The 14,778-nt window shown below is 39.0% G+C and overlaps 1 protein-coding gene across 1 annotated transcript in view; it reads right to left on the reverse strand.

The window, feature by feature from the left end:
* The window catches only part of ifngr1l (interferon gamma receptor 1-like), a 37,770-nt gene extending 33,300 nt beyond the window's left edge, over positions 1–4,470 (reverse strand). Inside the window, exon 1 of the mRNA XM_036573682.1 lies at positions 4,214–4,470. Within this exon, the coding sequence (XP_036429575.1) occupies positions 4,214–4,289 (76 nt within the window). The 5' untranslated portion in view covers positions 4,290–4,470. The remainder of the gene's footprint in view (positions 1–4,213) is intronic.
* Positions 4,471–14,778: the final 10,308 nt, after the last annotated feature.

A 14,778-nucleotide genomic window follows, 5' to 3' on the forward strand; every position in this document is an offset into this window, starting at 1 on the left:
AACAACAGAATCAAACCGAGTAACACATACGAAGCCCTACATCACACTTCCAGCTCTAGGTGCACCACCTCCCAGCTTTAGCCTCAACACCTGGCTCTGCAACAACATGAATACAGCTTTATTTTCCTTCATTGCTCAATAACTAAAAAAAAAAACACCAACCCAGGATCGGGAGCAGAACTGAACTCTGAGCCGAGTGTATCAATACTTCCCTACAAGACCTGCAAGCCTGATTTCTGACTACCCATGGACAGACATTAAGAGCCAACACTGCTGCTGCGTCATTAATCCCAAAAGCAAAATACAATGAATCAACTCTGCACAGACAAAGAAAGACTTCAGGATCCACACCCTAGTACACAACATCGCACTAGATGCCAGGAATCATCACAACGCTCCAAGACAGTTTCCCAACACTCATATACATCGCCATATTTCATTTCTCCAAGGTTTGACAGGTTGAATCAGGAACAACCAAAACTGAAAACACTTCTGGTCTACATCCAAAGAAATAGGTCTAATTATGCTCTCTTTGTAGTTGGTCAGTGTTCTTAAAGTACTGACTATCCACTCAGAGAAGCAAACTGTGATTTAATGCAATGTAATTTATCACAGTAGCAATTAATATAGTTACTCTTACACAATCTGGCCAATTCGGGGTTTGACTTAAAACCCATGTGTTCAAAAACAGATTACATAAAGGGTGTATAGACACATCACTAAACTATGCATATTTTAATACAAGGCAACTCTGAAAAAAGCAGCATATCGCTAATTTTACTCGTCCAATTCTGCGTCCTTTTTGCTTGACATGCGCAGCACTCTGTGAAAGTCTTTGTTTAAAACCATCTGTCTCACCAGTAAGTGTGTTTTTGTTTGTATAAGCATTTAAACGTTAGAGTAAACACATATAAACATACATAAAGTTCTGAATAACGGAAGAATGTCTTGTTTTTCAAAACGCTGCTGTCAGAGCAAAACCTTGCATCTCTATTTTTGCCGTTTTCCGGTTTTTGACATAGTTTTTAAAAAATGCCTGTTGTCCTTTACATTGTGTGTAAATTTCATGATGATTGGACCAAAACAAACGACCTAAGACGTCTGGTTCCCTTGACTTACATTAAAAGTAAAGTATGTTTTTTCCTTCTCCTGTAAAGCGACCATTTTGGAGACATGAGGTTTTGTTCCAACAGCAGCGGAAAAAGTAGTTGAGGCATAAGGTGGTCAGAAGAACACGAGTTTGGCTCAAGATTTCTCATCAGCACTCCTGATTTAATTTAAAGCAGCACTGATTAGACAAACTTAACTACAAATAACACTGGGCTTCCCCAAGGACATGTTTGGAAATGGCTATTCAAACACATTAAAAACTGCTTATTGTATCAATGTTTTTGTATCTATTCTTAAGCTTTTTCCCTAAGCAAATAAACACGCACTGATTCCGAAGTACTGATTCTTTTCATGTAATCTTCCTGCACAGTACTGTTTGTATTTTTGGCCAGCTAGTATATTTAAAATATGAAATACATGATAAAAGAAATAAAATATATTATTTGCTTTTAGCTGTATGTAGGCAACCCATTTCAACATGTAGCACATGATCCTCACAAGATCCTCAGCTTCCTGCTGGACTATACAGACGGTATAAACACAGATAAGAAATGGGTTCTTGTTCTTGTAAACAAAGCAGAGTGGAAAGATACACCGGCATGTCTGGACGTCTTTTCTCTGAAGGCCTAAAACTTTGCTGACGATCTCTAAACCCCATCAGTGACGTCAGCTGCAAGCATTCAGCACTGCCACAATGTCTATAAGATCTGTGATGTTTTCTCCATCAATACAGGAACTTTTATGCTTCTGTATCAAACAAACTGAGTTACCGTAAAGATCTTATCACGTGGGCGATCAACAAGCTCAACTACAAACTTAGTACAACGCTGCTGCCAAGATTGAAGAACATTCCAGAGCGAAGGGCCGGTGCCAAATCTCTTTACGGGTCATTTTTAGAGGTAAAAGTTTTAAAAAATAATCTGTAAATATCTGTAAAGTCTCTCTAACTCGGCAGAATGGCTATTAGACAGGTTACAAACAGATCAGTGAGATCCTGGATTCTCTAAGCCTAGTTAGCACTTTTAAAAAGAATCTCAAGTTTTGCTTAAATGTTGCTTTTAACCAGAGTCCAGTTTCTCATTTTGTTAAAATATAACACTCTTTTCTCTGCATGATTGTCCTTGTAAATGTATTTTGTCTTACGTTACATTTTCCTTAAATTAATGGCCATTTTGTACATTCTCCCACCAAGCAACTTTTTTTTTTCTTTTTATTGAAATCTTTTTAATCATCATTATTATTGCATATTGAAATTGTTAATTGTCAGTAACTTTCTTGCACTTTTTATGTAAATAATACCGTATTTTGCACTTCTGGTTAGATGCTAACTGCACTTCATTGGCTCTGTGCCTGTACTCTGCACAACGACAAAGCTGAATCTAATCTAATTACTATTGCTACTACTCACGCATCTGATTGGAGATAAATACGAGGCCAAACTTCGGCCGTCACATGCTGGATAACACAACCACGTCCACAGCCATAATCACCTATTTTTTTATTATCTGAGGAACAAAACCAGTATTGTGCCGTACTCTCAGCTCCAGATGTGACGTTAAGTAGAGGTCGAGAGGCTTATTTGTTACCGTATGTTGTGCTTTGCTAGATGGAGTCCACGAAAGGCAAAGCATAACATTTTTCTAAACCCTTAAACACTTGCAGTCCTAAATGGCTCCTTCCTCCCTCCACTGTGCAGAATATAACCTGTAGGAAACTGACCACATGAACTGAACCTCATATGGCCCTTTGTTAGACATATTACGCACTGCCTGGTGCCAGAATCATTATTTTAAGACCTACGTAGCACCAGAGCAGGGATCCATTTGCGGTGCAGCCTAAGAGATTATGAAATAAAAGGAAGTTTGTGGTCGAGCCAGAGAGATTGTCTGTGTGAACGATCAGTAAATGCTTTCACTTGTGCATGAAAATGGCAGGACTCAGATACACTTTAGTAATGAAAGAACCAAAATTAAACGAGAGAAAGCATTTTAAACAGATAAACTATTTGTATTTATATACAAATAGTTCCTCTGTTTAAAACGGGTTCTCTCATTTAACAAGAGTGCTGCAGCAGATGCTGCATCCACCGTTTACTCCGGCACTCATGACAGCTGAAAATGCAGCTGAAGTTCTTAAACAAAGTCGCAGGGAGCTGAAAGTGGTCTGAAGTTGCGCTGTTGAGGCTCTGCAGATGGACACCGCTGTGTCTCGGGGCCAAAACTGGCCTGGGAGGATGTTTGTTTTGGCCTGCCGGAGGGTCATCCAGATTCCACCCCCTCTTATTTTCTCTTAAAACTGGATTTTTGGACTATTTTAATGACAAAGCATGCTGTAGCCTTATGAAATATACTTTTAAAAGTCTTCCTTTTTTGTCTATTGCTCTGTCTTTGTGGACTTTTGGCTCCCCAAGACAAAAATTGGGCACCCCTTATCTCATAACCTAACGCTGCTGAACCATTGGAACTAAAACCTGATGTTTCCTGTAGAAAACCCTTAGAAAACCGTCAGATGAGTCTAGAATCAGTCACATGTCAGGAGTTAAACCACTATGAGCTTTTTTGGGGAAATTAACCCATTACAATCAGGAGAAAGCAGGACACTAATGACGACGTTACACAAACAGCAGACACTAATGTTTGCTTTTTCCACATGGCACACATCTGGATTCTTGTATATCTCATAAAAATGTAATATCCCAACTCTTTGCTGATCTGAGCTTGATAGCTGTCTAAACAAAAAGCGAGGCCTATAAACAGGATCAGGTTTACTTTAGCATTAACGTTAAGCGTTCCCAGTTTGTTAGCCGTATGGAGAATCCCCCATTAACGGTCCATGTAAGTTTAGCTAACCTAGGTTAGCTAACGAGCTGGCTACGAACACCAAAGAAGAAACGAAAACATGATGTTAAAAATACTGTCAATAACAAAAATCACAACTATATAGAGTAACACAAAGCTAACAAAGCTAAGGAGTAAACAGAAGGCGGCTTTCAAAACGGTTAATCTGACTTACAGCTAGAACAACACTAGTTAACTAACTAAGCTAACGCTAGCTAGCCAACTGACCCGGAGCTCTGTTATGAACGTTAACGGTGTTTACTTACCCACAGAGGAACCGAGGACGTGGCTCAGACACGCACAAAAAGGCAAAAATAAACGCAGTTTTGGCCGCTCAAACATTGTGGTCGCAGGTTGGAACTAATATAGAGACACTCGCGGATATTTTCGACAGCGGTTCAGCTGATTACGTCGAACATTTCCTCCAAAAAATTACGTTTTAAGACGTTGCGGCTGGTCCGAGCTGCGCTAACAGACAGGCTAGCAGTGCTGTGAGTCTGAACTGAGGCGGCGTTAACCCGCACGGCTGCCGAGCGGGTCTCCCAGTGGCTGAGCTCAGTCACTGCCTCCCCTGAAGGAGGAGCTTTGTGTGAAATTTCCCGTCAAAATCCACGGACTTCCCCAAACATGTAGACACTTCAAAGCGGCTTTCAGTCGTAGTTTGTATTACTGGTGGAATAAATACAGTCCAGATAATTCCAGCCACCCTGCTGAAAAAAGCCCATTAGAACCATTGGGATTAAAACTTGATGGTGATCGGCTTAAGGGTTACCATTAGAGACCACTAGTTTCCTGTAAGACACCATTAGATCCCAGAACGCCTGTTAAAGCATTAGAACCCTTTACACTGTGATAGCAACCCATCAGGAAAACACACAATACCATTGCTGACTACTCGACACCACCAGGAGCCAATAGCAACTATTACTATGATGTCTGTTCAGCAGGACGGTCTTCATGTGAGGCTGGTCTGGTCTTCAGCCCTCTGCCCTGGACATCATGACCAGGAACCAAACACACCATTAAAAGTTTCTGTTGGTTTTTGGTGACTAATGGTATTTTGTGTTTTCCTGATGGGTTGATGTCACAGTGTAAGAAAATGATGGTTTAGCAAGTAAAAACGTCTTAAATGTAGTCAATCTATGTAATATTTCTCTTTATGACATCATTGAAAGAATATTATATTATTATTTAACTTGTTTCTATATATTTTCACTGTGTTTAGGCTCATTTGCTGTGTTTAGACTCATATTCACTGTGTTCAGATTCACATTCTCCGTGTTTAGATTCATATTCACTGTTTAAATACATATTTACTGTGTTTAGATTTATATTCACCGTTTTTAGATTCATATTCACTGTGTTTAGACTCATATTTGCTGTGTTTGGATTCATATTCGCTGTGTTTGGATTCATATTCACTGTGTTTAGACTCATATTCAAGGTTTGGATTCATATTCAAGGTTTAGATTCATATTCACTGTGTTTAGACTCATATTTGCTGTGTTTAGATTCAAATTCACTGTGTTTAAATTCGCATTCATTGTTTAGATACATATTTACTGTGTTTAGATTTATATTCACTGTTTTTAGATACATATTCACTGTGTTTAGACTCATATTCACTGTGTTTGGATTCATATTCACTGTGTTTAGATTCATATTCACTGTTTAAATACATATTTACTGTGTTTAGATTTATATTCACCGTTTTTAGATTCATATTCACTGTGTTTAGACACATTCGCTGTGTTTGGATTCATATTCACTGTGTTTGGATTCATATTCACTGTGTTTGGATTCATATTCACTGTGTTTGGATTCATATTCGCTATGTTTAAATTCACATTCACTGTTTAGATACATATTTACTGTGTTTAGATTTATATTCACTGTGTTTAGATAAGTATTCACTGTGTTTAGACTCATTCACTGTGTTTAGATAAATCTTCACTGTGTTTAGATAAATATTCACTGTGTTTGGATTCAAATTCACTGTGTTTAGATTCACATTCACTGTTTAGATACATATTTACTGTGTTTAGACTCAAATTTACTGTTTAGATAAATATTCACTGTGTTTAGACACATTCGCTGTGTTTGGATTCATATTCACTGTGTTTAGATACACATTCACTGTGTTTATTTTGCTGATTTCAGGAAAGACTGTTTAAAACAAGTGAAATGATTGGAGTGGACTACACCACTTTCACTAGACAAAACTACTTAAAACAAGTGAAATGTCTATAAATAAGTTAAATAGTATTATAATGTTCTTACAGCAATCTCATAATGAGAAATATTAGATATAATGATTACATTTAAAAGATTTACACTTGGTCCTTTGTTTAACGTAAACCCAAATTAGCTAAGATAATGATTAGTTTACAACTTACGAAGTCTGATATGATTGGCTTACAACTTATGAGGTCTAATATGATTGGCTTACAACTTATGATGTCTGATATGATTGGCTTACAACTTACAAGGCCTGATATGATTGGCTTACAACTTATAAGATCTGACATGATTAGCTTACAACAACTTACGAGGTCTGATATGACTGGCTTACAACAACTTATGAGGTTTGATATGATTGGCTCACAACTTACGAGGTCAGAAAATAATTTGCTTACAACTTATGAGGTCTGTCATGATTGGCTTACAACTTACAAGGTCTGTCATGATTGGCTTACAACTTACAAGGTCTGATATGATTGGCTTGCAACTTACAAAATCTGATTGGCTTACAACTCTTAAGGTCTAACATGACAGGCTCACAACGTACAAGATCTGATATGATTGGCATACAGTTAACGAAGTCTGATATGATTGGCTCACAACTTACAAGGTGTGAAATGATTGGCTGAGCCGGGGTTCCACTTTTCACCTTAGGTTAGTAAATCTCTGTAAGAGATGTAATGGCATGGCTGAATAATGAAGAATGAATCAGAATAATATCTAGATGATTTGAACTGGTCATATACATTTATTTGGGAAATGGAGCTAAATAACATTTTAAAAACTTTAAAAAGACACCCCTGCTGTCAAATACGGTCCATCTTCTCCATTCTGGTGAATAATGATGCAGTCCTCCAAATTAAAGTCAAGCCAGAATTAACAGGTGATTCCAAGGAGAAAAATAACTACAGTGGTGTGAAAAAGTGTTTGCCCCCTTCCTGATTTCTTATTCTTTTGCATGTTTGTCTCACTTAAATGTTTCAGATCACCAAACAAATTTAAATATTAGACAAAGATAACACAAGTAAACGCAATATGCAGTTTATAAATGAAGGTCTTTATTATTAAGGGAAAAAGAAATCCAAACCTACAGGGACCTGTGTGAAAAAGTGATTGCCCCCTAAACCTAATAACTGGTTGGGCCACCGTTAACAGCAACAACTGCAATCAAGCGTTTGTGAGTCTTTTACAGCGCTGCGGAGGAGTTTTGGCCACTCATCTTTGCAGATTTGCTGTAATTCAGTCACATTGGAGGGTTTCTGAGCATAAACCGCCTTTTTAAGGTCATGCCACAGCATCTCAATCGGATTCAGGTCAGCACTATAACTAGGTCACCCCAAAGTCTTAATTTTGTTTTCTTAAGCCATTCAGAAGTGGACTTGCTGGTGTGTTTTGGATCATTGTACTGCAGCAGAACCCAAGTGCGTTTCAGCTTGAGGTCACGAACAGATGGCTGGACATTCTCCTTCAGGATTTTTTGGTAGACAGCAGAATTCATGGTTCCATTTACCACAGCAAGTCTTCCAGGTCCTGAAGCAGCAAAACAGCCCCAGACCATCACACTACCACCACCATATTTTACTGTTGGTATGATGTTCCTTTTCTGAAATGCTGTGTTACTTCTACGCCAGATGTAACGGGACATACACCTTCCAAAATGTTAAATTTTTGTCTTGTCAGTCCACAGAGCATTCTCCCAAAAGTCTTGGGGATCATCAAGATGTTTTCTGACAAAACTGAGATGAGCCTTTCTGTTCTTTTTGCTCAGCTGTGGTTTTCGTCTTGGAACTCTGCCATGCAGGCCATTTTTGCCCGGTCTCTTTCTTATGGTGGAGTCCTGAACACTGACCTTAACTGAGGCAAGTGAGGCCTGCAGTTCTTTGGATGTTGTTGTGGGGTCTTTTGTGATCTCTTGGATGAGTCGTCGCTGCGCTCTTGGGGTAATTTTGGTCGGCCGGCCACTCCTGGGAAGGTTCACCACTGTTCCATGTTTTCGCCATTTGTAGATAATGGCTCTCACTGTGGTTCGCTGGAGTCCCAAAGCTTTAGAAAATATTTTATAACCTTTTCCAGACTGATAGATCTCAATTACTTTGTTTCTCATTTGTTCCTGAATTTCTTTGGATCGCAGCATGATGTCTAGCTTTTGAGGATCTTTTGGTCTACTTCACTTTGTCAGGCAGGTCCTATTTAAGTGATTTCTTGATTTTCACACAGGGCCCTGTAGGTTTGGATTTCTTTTTCCCTTAATAATAAAGACCTTTATTTATAAACTGCATTTTGTGTTTACTTGTGTTATCTTTGTCTAATATTTAAATCTGTTTGGTGATCTGAAATATTTAAGTGTGACAAACATGTAAAAGGATAAGAAATCAGGAAGGGGGCAAACACTTTTTCACACCACTGTATATACTTGTTTAGAAAGATCTCTGCTTAAGGCACTTTTCTTAGAAAAGCAAGATCCTAAGTAGGCTCTTAGCAGTTCTACAGTCAGGACAAATCCTTGTATGTTCCTACATCTCAGTTTCATGATGAATGGACCAGTGGTCCAAAATTATGTGTAAAAAATCTTGTTCTTTTACTTCCAGTTAAGAAAATGTTTTTCCCTGTCCTGTAAAGTTATAATTTTGGAGATACAAGGCTTCGTCTCCACACCGACAGATGGTATTACTGTCTCTGAGACACGGATGCATACAAGTGAGCTGCTCTATGAGAGCTTACCACCAAGCGCGTTAGTGAAAAACACGTGTTAAGCCACATCCTCTCAGACTGATAGTTATGGTGAGAGACCTGCAGGTAGGAACCGGGTACGTCTGTAACCATGAAATTAAAATAGTGAGAAAGGCAAAGTTTCGATCTGCAGTACATTCCAACAGTAGAACCTCAGTTAATGTTCTCCATTTGCCACCATTGATTTGCATGTTGTAGAGACATCTTGAAAAATGTGTCATACCAGTAAGATAATAGAGTGATATGAAATATGACCAAACACCCAGCCATTCTGGCTTGTCTCAAAGCCTAAAGGGGGTATTTATGTGGTTGACTGAGGCCTTAATCACCATACAGTCACTGACAGCTTCACTGTAATACTGAAATTATTAAAGAAAATTATTTTCTAAAGAACTCTTTAGAGGAAAAGGGGCTTTTAAAGTGTAATTACAGTGTTAGTGTGTGCCCTTTATGGTTATCTGACCAAGGAAAAAAAAAAGATGATCTTTAAAGGGCCCTAAAATTTCCTTGCATTTTTGAAGTAAAGGAGTTTGATGTAGTATGTAAACATTAATAAAATTTTAAAACACACCCATAAAGTCCATGTTTGGAAACTAAGATGCAAAATATGGTGCATTTTGAATGAGTTTTCTTCAGATATCTCATAATGCATCACATGCACATATACCTGTCTAGTTAACCTACAGCAATTTAGCCCCACCGGTTCACACAGAAGTTACAAGGAGTTTCAGCCTGGGGGTGTCTCACAAAACTGGACTTCTCAGTTAGATAATTTGACCCTTGTGTGGTGTTCAGGTCTGTGGGGCCCATTTTCAGTGTTTGCCAAAAGAAAAAACTATGCAATTTATTATTATTTCAACCTCAGATTTTTGGTCTTTGCTCATTTTCTGTGAAGAACATATAAAATAACCCATTTTCAGTGTCTTCACTCTGTTCACCCCCCACACATCTATATTACACATGTGGTGTTGGGCTGAACCCGCGGGGGAGTAAAAGTGTGGAGGTGCTGTGTCCTTCACTCGGTTCTCCTCCTACATGGCCTGCTGTTGGTGTGTGTGTGTGTGTGTGAGTGTGTTTGTATATGTGTGTGTGTGTGTGTTTGTGTGTGTGTCGGTGGACAACATGGACAGGCTGCTGACTGGCTACAGCTGCTAAAGGAGAACCCTACGCTGGACCCTTGTGATATTTTAAACATCTGGTATTTTTACCTAAATTGTTATGGCTGTATTGATTTAATAAAACAATAATGTGGTGGGTCCACCAGACCAAAAACATGAACATCACACAAGGGTTAAGCCCAAAGATGAGGACTGTCTAATAGGAATGCCCCTCAGCTCTTTTCCTATTGGACAGGTTTGACTTTGGGCTAAAGTTATCTAGCTAAACTGAGAAATCCTGTTGTGAAATAACCCCTGGGCTGCTTTGAAAGTGCAGCTCGATACGGTGCAGCCAATCAGAATAGAGCATATATTAATGTTAAAGTCACAGTAACAAAACAGCCTGTTTAATTTTAAAGGATAATAAGAGTTTAGAAAATGGTCATGTAGAAATGAATTACTGTTTTTGACATATAAACCCACAGTAAATGCTGTAAGTAAACCTTGTGGTAAAAATATAACAAAAAAAATGTAGGATAAGGTCTCTTTAACGAATATCAGTAAAATTTGAATGATGGCAGTGAGGGTAATGAAGTATAATGACATTATGGTATATGTTTAGATTGCATTGATGGCTGCATTGTTTGGAGACTCTTTGGACTCTGGATTAAAAAGCAAATATTGTATAATAAGGTCTGTGGTTTTTCTTTCATTTGCATTTATTAGTGATTAAGTGACTTATGATCCACTTGGACTGTACCTTTCTTAACATGCAATGTCTCCAAAAACCAAAGCAATCGGTCGTGCTCCAGATGTTTGACAGTCACTCTCTCCTCTCATGAATCTTTCCTCATTCCTGCTGTTTTAAAGATCATAAAGATTATAAAGATTATATAGTGAAATATTAGTCACTCTTGCTTGTGTAAATACAGCTGTAATGCTCACTCTTGTGTTTGTACTTTCTGGTCTACTGTGAGGAGTGAGCAATGTTTTTCTGCATAGACCCTTTTCAGAACCTGCACTTTATCACTTAAAGTCCAGATGTAAGCAGCTGCAGCATCTCTTGCAGAGATCACCCCACAGAGAGCCTGACTCAGCCTACACAGTGGGGATGATAATACTGTAGGCCAGGGGTGTCAAACTCAACCACTAAAAGGGCCATATTAACAAATCTAAACGAATCTGTGGGCCAGAGAACAAAATGTTTTTATTTCCATATTGTAGGTGGATATCTTCAATCTGTTTGTTATATTTTGAATAAGGTCTAATGTCTATTTTAGCGAGCTTTTAGCCAAAATCCTGTCTTCAGCTTCAGTAGTTGCTGACTTGCGTTACTTTACAGACTGAGTAAAACCAGAGACCCCCAGATCTGAAATGATTAGTTTACAGCTTACCAAGTCTGATTTGACTGGCTTACAATTTACAAGGTTTGATATGATTGGCTTACAACTTATGAGGTCTGATATGATTGGCTTACAACTTATGAGGTCTAATATGATTGGCTTACAGCTTATGAGGTCTGATGTGATTGGCTTACAACTTATGAGGTCTGATATGATTGGCTTACAGCTTATGAGGTCTGATATGATTGGCTTACAACTTATGAGGTCTAATATGATTGGCTTACAGCTTATGAGGTCTGATGTGATTGGCTTACAACTTATGAGGTCTGATGTGACTGGCTTACAACTTATGAGGTCTGATATGATTGGCTTACAACTTATGAGGTCTGATGTGATTGGCTTACAACTTATGAGGTCTGATATGACTGGCTCACAACTTATGAGGTCTAATATGATTGGCTTACAACTTATGAGGTCTAATATGATTGGCTTACAACTTATGAGGTCTGATGTGATTGGCTTACAACTTATGAGGTCTGATATGACTGGCTTACAACTTATGAGGTCTGATAAGATTGGCGTACAACCTGCAAGGTCTGATATGATTGGCTTACAACTTACAATGTTTGATATGATTAGCTTACAACTTATGAGGTCTGGTATGATTGGCTTACATCTCAGTTTCACGATGAATGGACCAGTGGTCCAAAATTATGTATAAAAAATCTTGTTCTATTACTTCCAGTTAAGAAAATGTTTTTTCCCTGTCCTGTAAAGTTATAATTTTGGAGATACAAGGCTTCGTCTCCACACCGACAGATGGTATTACTGTCCCTGAGACACGGACGCATACGAGTGAGCTGCTCTATGAGAGCTTACCACCAAGCGCGTTAGTGAAAAACACGTGTTAAGCCACATCCTCTCAGACTGATAGTTATGGTGAGAGACCTGCAGGTAGGAACCGGGTACGTCTGTAACCATGAAATTAAAATAGTGAGAAAAGCAAAGTTTCGATCTGCAGTACATTCCAACAGTAGAACCTCAGTTAATGTTCTCCATTTGCCACCATTGATTTGCATGTTGTAGACACATCTTGAAAAATGTGTCATACCAGTAAGATAATAGAGTGATATGAAATATGACCAATCACCCAGCCATTCTGGCTTGTCTCAAAGCCTAAAGGGGGTATTTATGTGGTTGACTGAGGCCTTAATCACCATACAGTCACTGACAGCTTCACTGTAATACTGAAATAATTAAAGAAAATAATTTTCTAAAGAACTTTTTAGAGGAAAAGGGGCTTTTAAAGTGTAATTACAGTGTTAGTGTGTGCCCTTTATGGTTATCTGACCAAGGAAAAAAAAAAAGATGATCTTTAAAGGGCCCTGAAATTTCCTTGCATTTTTGAAGTAAAGAAGTTTGATGTAGTATGTAAACATTAATAAAATTTTAAAACACACCCATAAAGTCCATGTTTGGAAACTAAGATGCAAAAATTGTGCGTTTTGAATGAGTTTTTTCAGATATCTCATAATGCATCACATGCACATATACCTGTCTAGTTAACCTACAGCAATTTAGCCCCACCGGTTCACACAGAAGTTACAAGGAGTTTCAGCCTCTCACAAAACTGGACTTCTCAGTTAGATAATTAATTAGATAACCCATTTTTAATGTTTACCAAAAGAAAAACTATGCAATTTATTATTTTTTCAACCTCAGATTCTTGGTCTTTGCTCATTTTCTGTGAAGAACATATAAAATAACCCATTTTCAGTGTCTTCACTCTGTTCACCCCCCACACATTTATATTACACCTGTGGTGTTGGGTGAACCTGCGGGGAGTAAAAGTGTGGAGGTGCTGTGTCCTTCACTCTGTTCTCCTCCTACATGGCCTGCTGTAAGTGTGTGTGTGTCTGTGTGTGTATGTGTTTGTATATGTGTGTGTGTGTGTGTGTGTGTGTGTGTGAGTGTGGACAACATGGACAGGCTGCTGACTGGCTACAGCTGCTAAAGGAGAACGCTACGCTGGCCACTTGTGATATTTTAAACATCTGGTATTTTTACATAAATTCTTATGGCAGAGCATATATTAAAGGCACAGGAACAAAACAGTCTGTTTAATTTTAAGGGATAATAAGAGTTTAGAAAATGGTCATGTAGAAATGAATTACTGTTGTTGGCACATAAACCCACACAAATGCTATGAATAAACCTTGTGGTAAAAAAATATAATGAAAAAATGTAGGATAAGGTCTCTTTAATGAATATCTGTAAAATTTGAATGATGGCAGTTCTTAACATGCAATACCATACCAAAAATCAAAGCAATCAGTTGTGCTCCAGATGTTTGATAGTCACTCTCTCCTCTTATGAATCTTTCCTCATTCCTGCTGTTTTAAAGATCATAAAGATTATAAAGATTATATAGTGAAATATTAGTCACTCTTGCTTGTGTAAATACAGCTGTAATGCTCACTCTTGTGTTTGTACTTTCTGGTCTACTGTGAGGAGTGAGCAATGTTTTTCTGCATAGACCCTTTTCAGAACCTGCACTTTATCACTTAAAGTCCAGATGTAAGCAGCTGCAGCATCTCTTGCAGAGATCACCCCACAGAGAGCCCGACTCAGCCTACACAGTGGGGATGATAATACTGTAGGCCAGGGGTGTCAAACTCAACCACTAAAAGGGCCATATTAACAAATCTCAACGAATCTGTGGGCCAGAAAACAAAATGTGTTTATTTCATTTTTAATTAATATTGTGTTATAACCTGAACTGGCCATTGTTTATTTAAAATACAGGCACTTATAATAGACCTTCAAATGTTACATGAATACTTGAAATATTCAATATTCAAGCTTCCCCAGGAGCTCAGTTTTCTAAACCTACATATTTGCTTGAATTAGACTGGCCGCAGGCTGGGATTCGACCGCAGGCTGGGACAAGCGGCAGCAGTAATGCGGTCGCTGTACCGGACTGTAGTGGTGAAGAGGGAGCTGAGCCGTAACCTATGGTCATGAGCTGTGGGTAATGACTGAAAGAATGAGATCGCGAATACAAGCGGCAGAAATGAGCTTTCTTCGCAGGGTGGCGGGCTACACTCTATTTGATAGGGTGAGGAGCTCAGCCATCCGGGAGGAGCTCGGAGTAGAGCCGCTACTCCTCCGCATTGAGAGGAGCCAGCTGAGGTGGTTCGGGCATCTGATTCGGATGCCCCCGGGACGCCTCCCGGTGGGGGTGTACCAGGCACGGCCTACCGGAATAAGACCCCGGGGTCGTCCTAGGACCCGCTGGAGGGATTATATCTCCAAGTTGGCCTGGGAGCGGCTTGGGGTCCCCGGGAATGAGCTGGAGGAAGTTGCGGGGGACAGGGTCACCTGGGATTCTCTGCTCTCCCAACTGCTACCGCGACCCTA

Source organism: Colossoma macropomum, unplaced genomic scaffold, assembly GCF_904425465.1.
Source record: "Colossoma macropomum unplaced genomic scaffold, Colossoma_macropomum, whole genome shotgun sequence".
Classification (NCBI taxonomy): domain Eukaryota; kingdom Metazoa; phylum Chordata; class Actinopteri; order Characiformes; family Serrasalmidae; genus Colossoma; species Colossoma macropomum.